General features: G+C 45.4%; 1 protein-coding gene across 1 annotated transcript in view; it reads right to left on the bottom strand.

Annotated features, from left to right (window-relative positions):
- The window catches only part of LOC144493941 (ATP-binding cassette sub-family C member 10-like), a 101,730-nt gene that overhangs the window by 68,399 nt on the left and 16,981 nt on the right, over window positions 1–16,350 (bottom strand). The window contains exon 5 of the mRNA XM_078213517.1: window positions 13,667–13,821. Coding sequence (XP_078069643.1) covers window positions 13,667–13,821 — 155 coding nt within the window. The remainder of the gene's footprint in view (window positions 1–13,666; window positions 13,822–16,350) is intronic.

Raw genomic sequence — 16,350 nt, 5'->3', positions numbered from 1 at the left:
TTGGAGCGACGGAGGTTGGGGGGCAACCTGATAGAAGTCTACAAGATTATGAGAGGCATGGACAGAGTGGATAATCAGAAGCTTTTTCCCAGGGTAGAAGAGTCAATTACTAGGGTGCATAAGTTTAAGGTGCGAGGGGCAAGGTTTAAAGGAGATTTATGAGGCAGATATTTTTTACACAGAGGGTGGTGGGTGCCTGGAACTCGATGCCGGGGGAGGTAGTGGAAGCAGATATGGTCGTGTCTTTTAGGGGGCGTCTTGACAAATACATGAATAGGATGGGAATAGAAGGATATGGTCCCCGGAATGGTCGGGGGTTTTAGTTCAGTCGGGCAGCATGGTCGGTGCAGGCTTGGAGGGCCGAAGGACCTATTCCTGTGCTGTAATTTTCTTGGTTCTTTGTTATTAGTAGATTCCTGATTTCAGATTTATTTTATTGAATTCAATTCCACCAACTGCCATGGTGGGATTCGAACCCGATCCCCAGAACATTCACTAAGTTTCTGGATTAATAGTCTAACGATAATACTACTAGACCATTACCTCACCGGTGAAGTTTTGCACAGAATTCACTTCACCAAGGCCAGAATTAGCAAGTTTTTTTCCAACACAAACAACAAACAAGTTTACAGTCTAAAGTTGTTGAACTCAATGTTGAGTCCAGAAGGTTGTAATGTGCCTAATCAGAAGATGAGGTATTGTTTCTCCAGTTTGTTTTTGGCTTCACTGGAGCATGGCAACAGACCTGGTCACAGGCTCAGACTCCGCAGGCAGGAAGGGAATGGGTGACCACCAGACAGATCAAGAGAGATAGGCAGGTAGTGCAGGAATCTCCTGTGGCCATTCTCCTGCAGAACAGATATACGGCTTTGGATACTGTTGAGGGGAATGACCTCTCTGGGGAAAGCAGCAGCAGCCAAACTCGTTGCTGCATGGTTGGTTCTGCTGCAGAGGGGAGGGGTAAAAAGTGTGGCAATGCAATAGTTATAGGGGATTCAATCCCAAGGGGAATAGACAGGCGTTTCTGTGGATGCAAACAAGACTCCAGGATGGTATGTTGCTTCCCTGGTGCTAGGGTCAAGGATGTCTCAGAGCGGGTACAGGACATTCTGGAGGGGGAGGGTGAACACCAGTGACTGTGGTACACATCGGTACAAACGACATAGGTAAAAAAGGATGAGGTCCTAAAAGCAGAATACAGGGAGCTAAGAAGAAAGCTAAGAAATCAGACCTCAAAAGTAGTGATCTCAGGATTACTACCGGAGCCACGTGCCAGTCAGAGTAGAAACAAGAGGATATATCGGATAAATACGTGGCTGAAGAGATGGTGTCAGAGGGAGGGTTTCAGATTCCTGGGGCATTGGGACCGGTTCTGGGGGAGGTGGGACCTGTACAAATTGAACGGGTTACACCTTGGGCAGAACTGGAACTGATGTCCCAGGGTGAGTGTTTGCTAAAGCCGTTGGGGAGGGTTTAAACTAATATGCCAGGGGGATGGGAACCTATGTAAGGAGTTAGAGAAGGAGGGAGCAAGGACAAAAACAAAAGGTAGAAAAGGGAATGAGAAAAGTAATAGGCAGAGAAACCAAGGACAAAGTTCAAACAGAGCTATAGAGAAAAATACTGGGAGCAAGACAAACAATGTTAAAAAGACAAGCTTAAAGGCTTTGTGCCTTAATGTGTGGAGCATTTGCAATAAAGTGGATGGACTAATTGCGCAGATAGATATAAACGGGTTCGATATAACTGGGATTACGGAGACATGGCTGCAGGGTGACCAGGGCTGGGAATTGAATGTCCCAGGATATTCAATATTTAGGAAGGACAGGCATAAAGGAAAAGGTGGTGGAGTGGCACTGCTGGTTAAAGAGGAAATTAACACAATAGTGAGAAAGAATATTAGCTCTGACAACGTGGAGTCTGTATGGATGGAGTTGAGAAATACCAAGGAGCAAAAAACATTAGTGGGTGTCATATATAGACCCCCAAACTGCAGTGGTGATGTTGGGAATGGCATAAACACAAAATTAGAGATGCACGTGATAAGGGAATATCGGTGACTTTAATCTGCACATAGATTGGGCAAATCAAATTAGCCACAATGTCGTAGAGGAGGAATTCCTGGAGTGTTTACGGGATGGTTTACTTGACCAATATGTGAAGGAACCAACTAGAGAGTATTGTGTAATGAGAAGGAATCATTGCCAATCTAGCTGTTTGACCCCTTGAGGATGAGCGACCATAACATGATAGAATTTTTTATCAAGATGGAGAGTGAAGTAGTTGATTCGGAGACTAGGGTGCTGAATCTTAATAAAGGAAACTATGAGGATATGAAGCGTGGTTTGGCCTTGATAGATTGGGGAGAGTTACTTAAAGGAATGACAGTGGATAGACAGTGGCAAACATTCAAGGAATGCATGGAGGAACTGCAGCAACTGTTTATTCCTGTCTGGAACAAAAGCAAAATGGGTAAGAGGACCAAATCCATGGCTTACAAAGGAAAATAGAGAGTGTATCCGATCTAAGGAAGAAGCATACAGATTGGCCAAGAAAAATAATAGGTCTGAGGATTGGAAGCAGTTTAGAATTCAGCAAAGAAGGACCAAGGGATTGATTAAGAAGGGGAAAGTACAGTATGAAAGTCAGCTTGCAGGGAATATAAAGACTGACACTAAGAGTTTCTATAGCTACGTGAAGAGAAAGAGATTGGTGAAGACAAACAAGGTCCCCTACAGACAGGAAAGGGGGAATGTATAGTAGGGGACAAAGAAGTGGCCGAGCAACTACATACGTACTTTGATTCTGTATTCACAAAGGAGGACAAAATCAGATGTCAGAAATGTTGGAGAATGCAAGATTTAGTGAGAGGAAAGAACTGAGGGAGATCAATATTAGAGAAATGGTGCTGGGAAAATTGATGGGATTGAAGGCGGATAAATCCCCAGGGCCTGATAATCTATATCCCAGAGTACTTAACAAAGTGGCTCTGGAAATAGTGGATGCATTAGTGGTCATCTTCCAGGATTCTATATCTCTGGAACAGTCCCTGAAAATTGGAGGGTAGTTAATGTCACTCCAATATTCAAAAAGGGAGGTAAAGAGAAAACAGGGAATTATAGACCAGTAAGCTTAACGTCGGTAGTGGAGAAAATTCTCAAATCCATTATCAAGGACTTTATAGCAGATCATTTAGAAAGCAGTGGCAGGATCAGACAGAGTCAGCATGGATTTATGAAGGGGAAATCGTGCTTGACAAATCTGTTGGAATTCTTTGAAGATGTAACTAGTGGTCGAGTTGACAAGGGGGAGCCAGTCAATGTGGTATATTTGGACTTTCAGAAAGTGTTTGACAAATTCCCGCATAAGAGATTATCGTGCAAGATTAAAGCGCATGGGATTGGAGGACGTGTATTGAGATGGATAGAAAACTGGTTGGAAGAGAGGAAACAAAGAGTAGGAATTAATGAGTGCTTTTCAAATTGGCAGGCAGTAACTAGTGGGGTGCCACAGGGATTGGTGCTGGGACCCCAGCTATTCACAATATATATTAATGATTTGGATGAGAGAACAAAATGTAACATCTCAAAGATGATACCAAGTTGGGTGGGAGGGTGAACTGTGACGAGGATGCAAAACAGGAAGGCAGATTACTACCTGAATGGTTGTAAATTGGGAGAGGGGAGTGTGCAGCGGGACCTGGGTGTCCTTGTGCACCAGTCACTGAAGATAAGCATGCAGGTGCATCAGGCGGTAAAGAAGGCCAATGGCATGTTGCCCTTCATTGCGAGAGGTTTCGAGTACAGGAGCAGGGATGTGTTGCTGCAATTATACAGGGCCTTGGTGAGGCCACACCTAGAGTATTGTGTGCAGTTTTGGTCTCCTTTCCTGAGGAAGAATGTTCTTGATCTTGAGGGAGTGCAGCGAAGGTTTACCAGGCTGATTCCAGGGATGGCGGGACTGATGCATGAGGAGAGATTGACTAGGTTAGGATTGTTTTCACTGGAGTTCAGAAGAATGAGGGGGGATCTCATAGAGACTTATAAAATTCTAACAGGACTAGACAGGGTAGATGCAGGGAGGATATTCCCGATGGTGGGAGAATCCAGAACCAGGGGTCACAATCTGAGGATTCAGGGTAGACAATTTGGAACAAAGGTGAAGAGACATTTCTTCACACAAAGAGTGGTGAGCCTGTGGAATTCACTACCACAGGAAGTAATTAATGCCAAAGCATTGAATATATTCAAGAGGTGGCTGGATATAGCACTTGAGACAAATGGAATTAAAGGTTATGGGGAAAAACCATAGAAATCCTACAGTGCAGAAAGAGGCCATTCGGCCCATCGAGTCTGCACCGACAACAATCCCACCCAGGCCCTATCCCCGTATCCCTACATATTTTACCCCACGGGCGGCACGGTAGCAGGAAAAAGCAGGATTAGGCTACTGAATTGGACGATCAGCCATGATCGTAATGAATGGGGGCGGAGCAGGCACGAAGGGCCAAATGGCCTCCTCCTGCTCCTACCTTCTATGTTTCTATGTCCTAAGGCAGATATGTGGGCATGATAGCAAGATGCTGGGTTGAAATGTCAAGTGACCAGAAGGTTGGTGTCATGCGTGTGGACGGAGTGAAGGTGTTCCACACAGCAGTCACCCAGCCTGCGTTTAATCTCGCCGGTAAAGAGACTGCATTGGAAGCAGCAAATACAAATGACCAAGTAGAAGGAGCTGCTTCAAAAGGAGCGTTTGGGCCCTCGGACTGTGAAGAGGGAGGAGGTAAAGGGGCAGGTGTTGCACCTTCGGTGACTGCATGGGAAGGTACTTTGGGAAGGGGGAGGAATGAATTAGGGTGTCACAAAGGGAGGGAGTGGTCCCTGTGGAATGCTGATGGGATGGGACGGGATAGGGGGTGGGGGGTGATTGGAAGATGTGTTTAGTGGGTGGCATTATGTTGGAGTTGGCGGGGATGCGAAGGATGATCTGTTGTGTAGATGTGTAGGCTGGTGAGGTGAAAATACACTTTCATGGTTCTGGATGGCAGGGGAAAGGGTGAAGGTGGAGGTGCGTGAGGTGGAACATCTAGAAAACAAACACACCTGTGTCAGACTCCTATTTATTGATTATAGCTCAGCCTTCAACACCATTATTCCCACGAAACCCAGCTCCAAACTCTGTGGCCTGGGATCTCAGCTCCTGCCTCTGCGACTGAATCCTGAACTTCCGAACCGACAGACCACAATCAGTAAGGATAGGCAACAACACCTCCTCCATGATCATCCTCAACACCGGTGTCCCACAAGGCTGTGTTCTCAGCCCCCTACTATACTCCTTATACACCTATGACTGTGTGGCCAAATTCCCCTCCAATTCAATTTTCAAGTTTGCTGATGACACCACCGTAGTGGGTCAGATCTCAAACAATGACGAGACAGAGTACAGGAAAGAGATAGAGAATCTGGTGAACTGGTGCAGTAACAATAATCTCTCCCTCAATGTCAACAAAACGAAGGAGATTGTCATCGACTTCAGGAAGCGTAAAGGAGAACGTGCCCCTTTCTACATCAATGGGGACGAAGTAGAAAGGGTCAAGAGCTTCAAGTTTTTAGGTGTCCAGATCACCAACAACCTGTCCTGGTCCCTCCATGCCAACACTACAGTTAAGAAAGCCCACCAACGCCTCTACTTTCTCAGAAGACGAAGGAAATTTGGCATGTCAGCTACGACTCTCACCAACTTTTACAGATGCACCATAGAAAGCATTCTTTCTGGTTGTATCACAGCTTGGTATGGCTCCTGCTCTGCCCAAGACCGCAAGGAACTACAAAAGGTCATGGATGTAGCCCAATCCATCACACAAACCAGCCTCCCATCCATTGACTCTGTCTACACTTCCTGTTGCCTCAGCAAAGCGGCCAGCAGAATTAAGGACCCCATGCATCCCGGACATTCTGTTTTCCACCTTCTTCTGTCGGGAAAAAGATACAAAAGTCCAACCGACTCAAGAACAGCTTCTTCCCTGCTGCCATCAGACTTTTGAATGGACCTAACTTGCATTAAGTTGATCTTTCTCTACACCCTAGCTATGACTGTAACACTACATTCTGCACTTTCTAGTTTCCTTGTCTATGAACGGTATGCTTTGTATAGCGTGCAAGAAACAATACTTTTCACTGTATGCTAATACATGTGACAATAAATCAAATCAAAATCAAATCAAATCAAATGAGTCAGACACAGTTGAGTGCCTTGTCAATCACAGTGGGGGAATCCTCAGCTCAGGATTACATTTCTACCTTCAGTTCTAAAGTGTCATTTAGACCCGAAACATTAACTGTTTCTCTTTCCACAGATGCTGCCGGACCTCTGCGTTTATCCAGCTTTCTCGGTTTTTATTTCAGATTTCCAGCATCTGCAGTATTTTGCTTTTACTTAGAGCTGAATCTGTCAGTTTAGCTGAGGAATTCAAACATGCTCCAGTTCTGAACTCAGACCTTAATAAAACCATGACAAATAACTTGTTTTTTATACATTTTTCATACTCCCTCTATGATTATTATGTATTATATAACCATAAAGAGTGTATGGCAATTATATGTTAAAGACACCTGGTTGGGAATGACTTTTGGAGAGAATTCAGCTTTGAAAGATGAGTCTCATTAAAACCACTCCTTCAGACAAGCACTCATTTTCCTTGCATAATAAGGAAATTCCACCAGCTGTACAATATCATAGAAACCCTACAGTGCAGAAGGAGGCCATTCGGCCCATCGAGTCTGCACCGACCACAATCCCACCCAGGCCCTACCCCCACATATTTTACCATCTAATCCCTCTAACCTACACATCCCAGGACTCTAAGGGGCAATTTTTCAACCTGGCCAATCAACCTAACCCGCACATCTTTGGACTGTGGGAGGAAACCGGAGCACCCGGAGGAAACCCACGCAGACACGAGGAGAATGTGCAAACTCCACACAGACAGTGACCCGAGCCGGGAATCGAACCCGGGACCCTGGAGCTGTGAAGCAGCAGTGCTAACCACTGTGCTACCGTGCCGCCCCAGCCTGGGGCCGGATTCAATGTCCTGAGGTGAAGCTGGGAATCTGTTATAGAATGTTATACAAAGAACAAAGAAAATTACAGCACAGGAACAGGCCCTCCAAGCCTGCCCCAACCATGCTGCCCGACTGAACTAAAACCCCCGACCGTTCCGGGGACCATATCCCTCTATCCCCATCCTATTCATGTACTTGTCCAGACGCCCCTTAAAGTCACTATCGTATCCGCTTCCACTACCGCCCCCGGCAACGGGTTCCAGGCACCCACCACCCTCTGTGTAAAACATCTGCCTCGGACATCTCCTTTAAATCTGGCCCTTCACACCTTAAACCTATGCCCCCTAGTAATTGACTCTTCCACCCTGGGAAAAAGCTTCTGACTATCTACTCTATCCATGCCTCTCATAATCTTGTAGACTTCTATCAGGTCGCCCCTCAACCTCCGTCATTCCAGTGAGAACAAACCAAGTTTCTCCAACCTCTCCTCATAGCTAATGCCCTCCATACCAGGCAACATCCTGGTAAATCTTTTCTGTACCCTCGCCAAAGCCTCCACATCCTTCTGGTAGTGTGGCGACCAGGATTGAACACTATATTCCAAGTGCGGCCTAACTAAGGTTCGATAAAGCTACAACATGACTTGCCAATTTTTAAACTCAATGCCCTGGCCGATGAAGGCAAGCATGCCGTATGCCTTCTTGACTACCTCCTCCACCTGCATTGCCCACTTTCAGTGACCTGTGTGCCTGTACACCCAGATCCCTCTGCCAATCAATACTCCTAAGGGTTCTGCCATTCACTGTATATTTCCTATCTGTATTAGATCTTCCAAAATGCATTACCTCACATTTGTCCGGATTAAACTCCATCTGCCATCTCTCCGCTCAAGTCTCCAACTGATCTATATCCTGCTGTATCCTCTGATGGTCCTCATCACTATCCGCAAATCCACCAACCTTTGTGTGATCCGCAAACTTACTAACCAAACCAGTTACATTTTCCTCCAAATCATTTATATATATTACAAACAGCAAAGGTCCCAGCACTGATCCCTGAGGAACACCACTTGTCACAGCCCTCCATTCAGAAACACACCCTTCCACTGCTACCCTCTGTCTTCTTTGACTGAGCCAGTTTTGTATCCACCTTGCCAGCTCACCTCTGATCCCATGTGACTTCACCTTCTGCACCAGTCTGCCATGAGGGACCTTGTCAAAGGCCTTACTGAAGTCCACTTAAACATCATCCACCGCCCTACCCTCATCAATCATCTTCGTCACTTCCTCGAAAAACTCGATCAAGTTTGTGAGACACGACCTCCCCTTCACAAAACCATGTTGCCTCTCACTAATACGTCCACTTATTTCCAAGTGGGAATAAATCCTGTGTCGAAGAATCCTCTCCAATAATTTCCCTACCATTGATGTAAGGCTCACCGGCCTGTAATTACCTGAATTATTCTTGCAACCCTTCTTAAACAAAAAAACAACATTGGCTATTCTCCAATCCTCTGGGACCTCCCCTGTAGCCAGTGAGGACACAAAGATTTCTCTCAAGACCCCAGCAATTTCCTCCCTTGCCTCTCTCAGTATCGTAAATGTCTTCCTATTTGGATGTTTATACTGATGTCTTCAGCGGATATGAGCATGTGAGAATGACATCATAGGTAGCATGGGCTTTGGTGGGTTTAGTCTCACCAAGAGGGTCTTGTGTAACGTGTTGCTTCCAGTTCTGAGTTCATGCTGTACTGAATTTCAATATTTTTACAAGAAGATTGAATATCATAACGCATTCAACTACCTTTTTGTGGCCAAGTTGCTGCAGAATCCCCATGAGACAGAGGGTGGAATTAACCCCAGTATCAGCAAAGCTTGATGTTAGGGGGGAAAAGGGCCAATGAACCTGCCAACAGCAACAGCAGCTTTTTCCACCATATTGTACGGCACTTTGTCAAAACATTTAGCGCACGTTGCTTCCAAGTCGTATCGCTGACAAGCAATCTCGGATTTGTCCACCCCACCATTACATCCACACTTCAATGATTGGGGCACCACATTTAAAGGCAGCCCCTTCGTGCATCAACCACACTGGGAAGTCATGGCTGCCAGACCCAGGAAATACTCTGCACCCAAATTCTCCAACGCCTCCTGGAATGACTGCTAGGTACAGTGGAGGCCCGCTGTGATGCAATATATCCACGCTCTGCCAGCAAGATAACCAATCCAGCATGGGAGGGGGTGGACAGCAGTAGTCAGTGCACACCATTCGGCAGAGAAAAGCCATCCAGTGCTGGAAGAGGATAAATGATCTCCTCTGTTCCACCAGGACAAGTCACCCTTCTCATCACTTTCAACTCATACATTCAGAGACCCATCACACATCCACTCAATGCCAGCTCAAGGGACGCCACCACTCAGTATCCCACTGTCATCGCCCCTGCAGGTCTTGTCCCTATTCCACCCATGGCCCCCACTACCACCCACAAGTACCAGGCATCCTTATCATTTTTCCTCGCAGGTGCCCTGCTTACATCCTCTCCATCTCTTTTCAAGTGGGACAAGCTGGCACATAACAAGAGAGACAAGTCCCAGACTGGTGAAGGGATGATTGAACTGAAGGTACTCATAGAGAGCACTGTGTGTAGTTCTAGTCATTACACTATAGGAAGGATGTGATTGCACTAGAAAGGGTTCAGAGGAGATTCACCAGGATGTTGTCTGGGCTGGAATGGCTGGGATTGTTTTCCTTAGAAAAGAGAAGGCTGAGGGGACACCTGATCCCCTAAGTAGAGAGCTCAATAACCACGGGCATAGATTTAAGCTAAGCTTCCAGACACAATTACTTTTAACATCAGTAATGGACAAACTTCAAGAAACAATTATTCAGGCTAGCTATAAAAGTCACATGGAAAAATGTTGACTTATTAGGTAGAGCCAGCATGGATTTTTAACTTGCTGGAGTTTTTTTGAGGAGACAACAAAAAGGGTGGATGAGAGTAATAATGTTGATGTGGTGTACAAGGACTTTCAGAAAGCTTTCAATACAATGTCATACAACAGACTTGTGAGAAAGGTTATAGCTCATGAAATAAAAGGGACAAAGCAATGTGGTTAGAAAATTGGCTAAATAATAGGAAGCAGAGAAGATCAATGGATATTTTTCAGGCTGGAGGAAGGTTTGTAGTGATATTCCCCAGGGGTCATGTGTACGGAGAAAGAACAGCTACAACAATGATTTAACAACAATAATGGCAATCGTAGCTTTCAAATGGCTATTCCGGCTGAGAGCTAAGCATGCTGGAATTTTTGGTCAACTTATAATTCAAACCAGATGCAGGTAGTAAAGTTACTCTGGTCTGGGACTGTGGTCTGCTGCTTTCTGTGTTGGCTAAATAAGGGAAGTTGTTTACATTTGAACAGACATTGTGGCATTGAATTTTATTGCCGTTACATGTGGTACATGTCATGTAAAGTAAGCATAATGGTGTTGTTCACAAGTAATTTCATTGAATGTTCGAGCCATGTGATCGGTTTCTGGTTTTACAGTTGGCTGGATGACAGAGAATCTTCAGGAAGCAAGTGGAGCATTTATGGATAAAAGTCACAGCAGTCTTTTGTTTGCCAACAACAACTCTACAGAGACGAACCATCATAAGAAGCCTGTGCCCTGACAGAACTTTCCTCAAAGAAGGGGATAGATTCTACATCAGGGATATTTCTTGGCCAAGGTTTTTCCAAAACTCAGTAGTATCTATTTTCAGTTAAATAATTAAAGTTAATGTTCAGTTAAAGTTAATGTGCCGTTAAGAGTTAAAGTTCAGTTGAGAGTTGATGTTCAGTTAAGAGTTAAAGTTCAGTAAAAGAGTCAAAGTGTTGTAACTGTTTAAGTTTGAGCTGGGACCAGAAGTGTTAAATGAAGAAATAAATAGTTAAATGAAATAAAGAGTCAATTACTGTTCTGGTTTGTCTCACTAAACTGAAATGCTTGCAAGGTGTTTAAATTAAAAGCCGGATAACAATGGTATTGGAGCCCTGGCTTTTCATAAGAACATAAGAACATAAGAAATAGGAGCAGGAGTAGGCCATCTAGCCCCTCGAGCCTGCCCCGCCATTCAATAAGATCATGGCTGATCTGACGTGGATCAGTACCACTTACCCGCCTGATCCCCATAACCCTTAATTCCCTTGCCGATCAGGAATCCATCCATCCGCGCTTTAAACATATTCAGCGAGGTAGCCTCCACCACCTCAGTGGGCAGAGAATTCCAGAGATTCACCACCCTCTGGGAGAAGAAGTTCCTCCTCAACTCTGTCTTAAACCGACCCCCCTTTATTTTGAGGCTGTGTCCTCTAGTTTTAACTTCCTTACTAAGTGGAAAGAATCTCTCCGCCTCCACCCTATCCAGCCCCCGCATTATCTTATAAGTCTCCATAAGATCCCCCCTCATCCTTCTAAACTCCAACGAGTACAAACCCAATCTCCTCAGCCTCTCCTCATAATCCAAACCCCTCATCTCCGGTATCAACCTGGTGAACCTTCTCTGCACGCCCTCCAATGCCAATATATCCTTCCTCATATAAGGGGACCAATACTGCACACAGTATTCCAGCTGCGGCCTCACCAATGCCCTGTATAGGTGCATCAAGACATCCCTGCTTTTATATTCTATCCCCCTCGCGATATAGGCCAACATCCCATTTGCCTTCTTGATCACCTGTTGTACCGGCAGACTGGGCTTTTGCGTCTCATGCACAAGGGCCCCCAGGTCCCTTTGCACGGTAGCATGTTTTAATTTGTTTCCATTGAGATAGTAATCCCATTTGTTATTATTTCCTCCAAAGTGTTCCTGATATATATTAATGATCTAGATCTTGGTGTATAGATGATAATGTGGAGATGCCGGTGTTGGACTGGGGTGGGTACAGTAAGAAGTCTCACAACACCAGGTTAAAGTCCAACAGGTTTATTTAGAATCACGAGCTTTCGGAGCACTGCTCCTTCATCAGGTGAGTGGAGAGGTAGGTTTCACAAACACAGCATGTATAGACAAAGGCACAGTTGCAAGATAATGGTTGGAATGCGAGTCCTTACAGGTACAGACAGTGCATGTGGACAGAGGTATAATCACAGGTTAAAGAGGTGTCAATTGTCTCAATTGGTGTACAGGGGACAGTTTCAAAGTTTGCGGATGATACAAAGATGCAAATATTGTGAAGAAGACAGTTCAGAAATTCAAATGGGCATTAGACAAGTGGGTGCAGTGGGCAGATAGGTGGAAATGAAGTTCAATGTGGAGAAATGTGAGGTGATGCATTTTGGTAGGAAGAACTTGGAGGGACAATATAAAATAAAAGGTAAAATTCTTAAAGGGAGTGCAGGAGCAGAGGGAGCTGGGTGTATATGTGATAAATCATTGAAGGTGACAGGACAGGTGGAAGGAGCAGTTAAAGCAGACAGTATCCTAGACTTTATTAAAAGGAGCAGAAAGGAGGAGGTTATGTTGAACTTATACAGGGCACTTAGACATCAGCTTGGAATATTGTGTATGGTTCTGGGTGCCACATTATAGTAAAGATTTGAACACATTACAGAGCGCGCAGAAGAACTTTACAAGAATGATTCCAGGGTTGAGAAATTTCAGGTCTGAGGATAGATTGGAGAGGTTAGAACTGTTCTCCTTGGAGAAAAGAAAGCTGAGAGGAGATTTGATAGAGATGTTCAAATCATGAGGAGGCTGGACAGGGTAGATAAGAAAAAACTGTTCCCCCTTGTAAAAGGATCAATAAAGAGAGGGCACAGATTTAAAGCAATTTGTAAAAGAAGCAAATGTGATGTGAGAGAAAGCTTTTTCACATAATGAGTGGTTTGGCTCTGTAGGCAGTGCCTGGAAGTGTGGTGGAGGCAGATTCAAGGATGGCATTCAAGAGGGCATTAGATGGTTATTTGAATAGAAACAATATGCAGAGGTGTGGGGAAAATGCAGGAGAATGACACTAAGTCACAATGCTTGGAGTGCCAGTGCCTCCTTCTGCATGGTAAGAATTCTATGATTCTTTAATTAAACTGACCATTGCTGTTAGCCCAGCCTTAACCCAACAGCTAAGTGATACTTTCAACTGACTTGAGGTTGAAGATCAACAATCCTAGAATCTACAGAGTAATAAATAGTGGTATAAATTTAGTAGACTTCTGACTAACCCTTTCCTTATAAGCATAAGAAGAACATTGAATCCCTATAGGGCAGAAGGAGGCCACTCAGCCCATCGAGTCCGCACCGACTACAATCCCACCCAGGCCTCATCCCCACAACCCCATGCATTTTATTTTTCTGTTTTTTTTAAGTTTTACCCTAGTTAGTCGCCCTGATACCACGGGGCAATTTAGCATGGCCGATCCACCTAACCCACACACCTTTGGACTGTGGGAGGAAACCGGAGCACTCGGAGAAAACCCATGCTGACATGGGGAGAACGTGCAAACTCCACACAGACAGTGACCCAAGGCCGGAATTGAACCTGGGTCCCTGGCGCTGTGAGGCAGCAGTGCCAACCACTGTGCCACGGTACCGCCCACATAACCAACAATTTTAGCAGTGTGCTTACCTGCTTCACCATTAGATTCAGGTTGAGGAGTTCCAGATTGCCATCAGGCCTGCTCTCATTTTGATTGTTACTACGGTCATCAGACGCCTGTCTGGGTATCCAAGAGAAGGAGGCATCATGCAGCTCAACTGCTGAGTCAGGGTCATCCGGTTCCCCTATGCACAGTTACACCAAGTGAGATTAGAGCAGGACATCGCCACACAGGTTTAAACCAATAAAAGGTTTTTTTAAAATTGCATTTATATCGTGCTTGCCATGACCACTAGACATCGCTTTTATTTGTTTCCTTTTAACGTTAATTCACATAATGTGGGAATTGCTGGCTGGGCGAGCATTTGATGGCCAATTTTAATTGCAGTTGCTCAGCCCCTTGCTGTGTAGGTACATCCACAGTGCTGCTAATTCCTTTCTGGTTTGGTAGCAGTTTGACACAAGAGTGGCTTGCTAGGTCATTTCTAAGGGCACTTAAGAGTCAACCACATTGCAATGGGTCTGTGTAGGTCAGACCAGGTAAGAATTGCAGGTTTTCTTCTCTAAGGGACATTAGTCAATCCAGATGAGTTTTTAAAGACAATCAAAATGGGTTCCATGGTCACCATTACTGAGGCTAGCTTTCAATTCCAAATGAATTAAATTTAAATTCCACCAGCTGCCAAGGTGAGATTTGAGCCGGTATCCTTTGAGCATTTGCCTGGGCCTCAGGATTGCGAGCCCAGTGATATTACTACATTCCCAAAGCATCTCAAAGCACTTTACAGTCAATTACTAATATGAACAAGTGCATCTTGATAATGTGATTGCATGGAAGGCAAAGATCTTGAAATCAATTTAAACTAGTGAGACGATTGGGAAATTTAAACATTCTAGATATTAACTAAGATACCTTCATCATCTGTAATTATCTTATAGAACATAGAAAGCCACAGCACAAACAGGCCCTTCGGCCCACAAGTTGCGCCGATCACATCCCCACCTCTAGGCCTATCTATAGCCCTCAATCCCATTAAATCCCATGTACTCATCCAGAAGTCTCTTAAAAGACCCCAACGAGTTTGCCTCCACCACCACCGACGTCAGCCGATTCCACTCACCCACCACCCTCTGAGTGAAAAACTTACCCCTGACATCTCCTCTGTACCTACCCCCCAGCACCTTAAACCTGTGTCCTCTCATAGCAACCATTTCAGCCCTTGGAAATAGCCTCTGAGAGTCTACCCTATCCAGACCTCTCAACATCTTGTAAACCTCTATCAGGTCACCTCTCATCCTTCGTCTCTCCAGGGAGAAGAGACCAAGCTCCCTCAACCTATCCTCATAAGGCATGCCCCCCAATCCAGGCAACATCCTTGTAAATCTCCTCTGCACCCTTTCAATGGCTTCAACATCTTTCCTGTAATGAGGTGACCAGAACTGCGCGCAGTACTCCAAGTGGGGTCTAACCAGGGTCCTATAAAGCTGCAGCATTATCTCCCGACTCCTAAACTCAATCCCTCGATTAATGAAGGCCAGTACGCCGTACGCCTTCTTGACCGCATCCTCCACCTGCGAGGCCGATTTAAGAGTCCTATGGACCCGGACCCCAAGGTCCTTCTGATCCTCTACACTGCTAAGAATGGTACCCTTCATATTATACTGCTGCTTCATCCCATTGGATCTGCCAAAATGGATCACTACACACTTATCCGGGTTGAAGTCCATCTGCCACTTCTCCGCCCAGTCTTGCATTCTATCTATGTCTCGCTGCAACTTCTGACATCCCTCCAAACTATCCACAACACCACCTACCTTGGTGTCGTCAGCAAACTTACCAACCCATCCCTCCACTTCCTCATCCAGGTCATTTATGAAAATGACAAACAGCAAGGGTCCCAGAACAGATCCCTGGGGCACTCCACTGGTCACTGACCTCCATGCAGAGAAAGACCCCTCCACAGCCACTCTCTGCCTTCTGCAGGCAAGCCAATTCTGGATCCACAAGGCAACAGCCCCTTGGATCCCATGCCCTCTCACTTTCTCAAGAAGTCTTGCATGGGGGACCTTATCGAACGCTTTGCTGAAGTCCATATAGACCACATCCACCGCTCTTCCTTCGTCAATGTGTTTGGTCACATTTTCAAAGAACTCAACCAGGCTCGTAAGGCACGACCTGCCCTTGACAAAGCCGTGCTGACTACTTTTGATCATACTAAACTTCTCTAGATGATCATAAATCCTGTCTCTCAGGATCCTCTCCATCAACTTACCAACCACTGAGGTTAGACTCACCGGTCGGTAATTTCCCGGGCTGTCCCTGTTCCCTTTCTTGAATATAGGGACCACATCTGCAATCCTCCAATCCTCCGGAACCTCTCCCGTCTCCATCGACGATGCAAAGATCATCGCCAAAGGCTCCGCAATCTCCTCCCTCGCCTCCCACAGTAACCTGGGGTACATCCCATCCGGTCCCGGCGACTTACCAACCTTGATGCCATTCAATAGTTCCAACACATCCTCTTTCTTTATGTCCACATGCTCGATCCTTTCTGTCCACCGCAAACCAGCAGTACAACCACCCAGATCCCTTTCCACCGTGAATACCGAGGTAAAGTATTCATTAAGCAGCTCCGCCATTTCTAACGGTTCCGCACAAACTTTTCCCCCTTCACCTTTTAAGGGTCCTATGCCTTCACATCTCATCCTTTTAC

The sequence above is a fragment of the Mustelus asterias genome, chromosome 5, assembly GCF_964213995.1.
Source record: "Mustelus asterias chromosome 5, sMusAst1.hap1.1, whole genome shotgun sequence".
Taxonomy (NCBI): Eukaryota; Metazoa; Chordata; class Chondrichthyes; order Carcharhiniformes; family Triakidae; genus Mustelus; species Mustelus asterias.
Note: the sequence above shows the minus strand (reverse complement) of the source record. Positions and strands in the feature narration are given on the sequence as shown.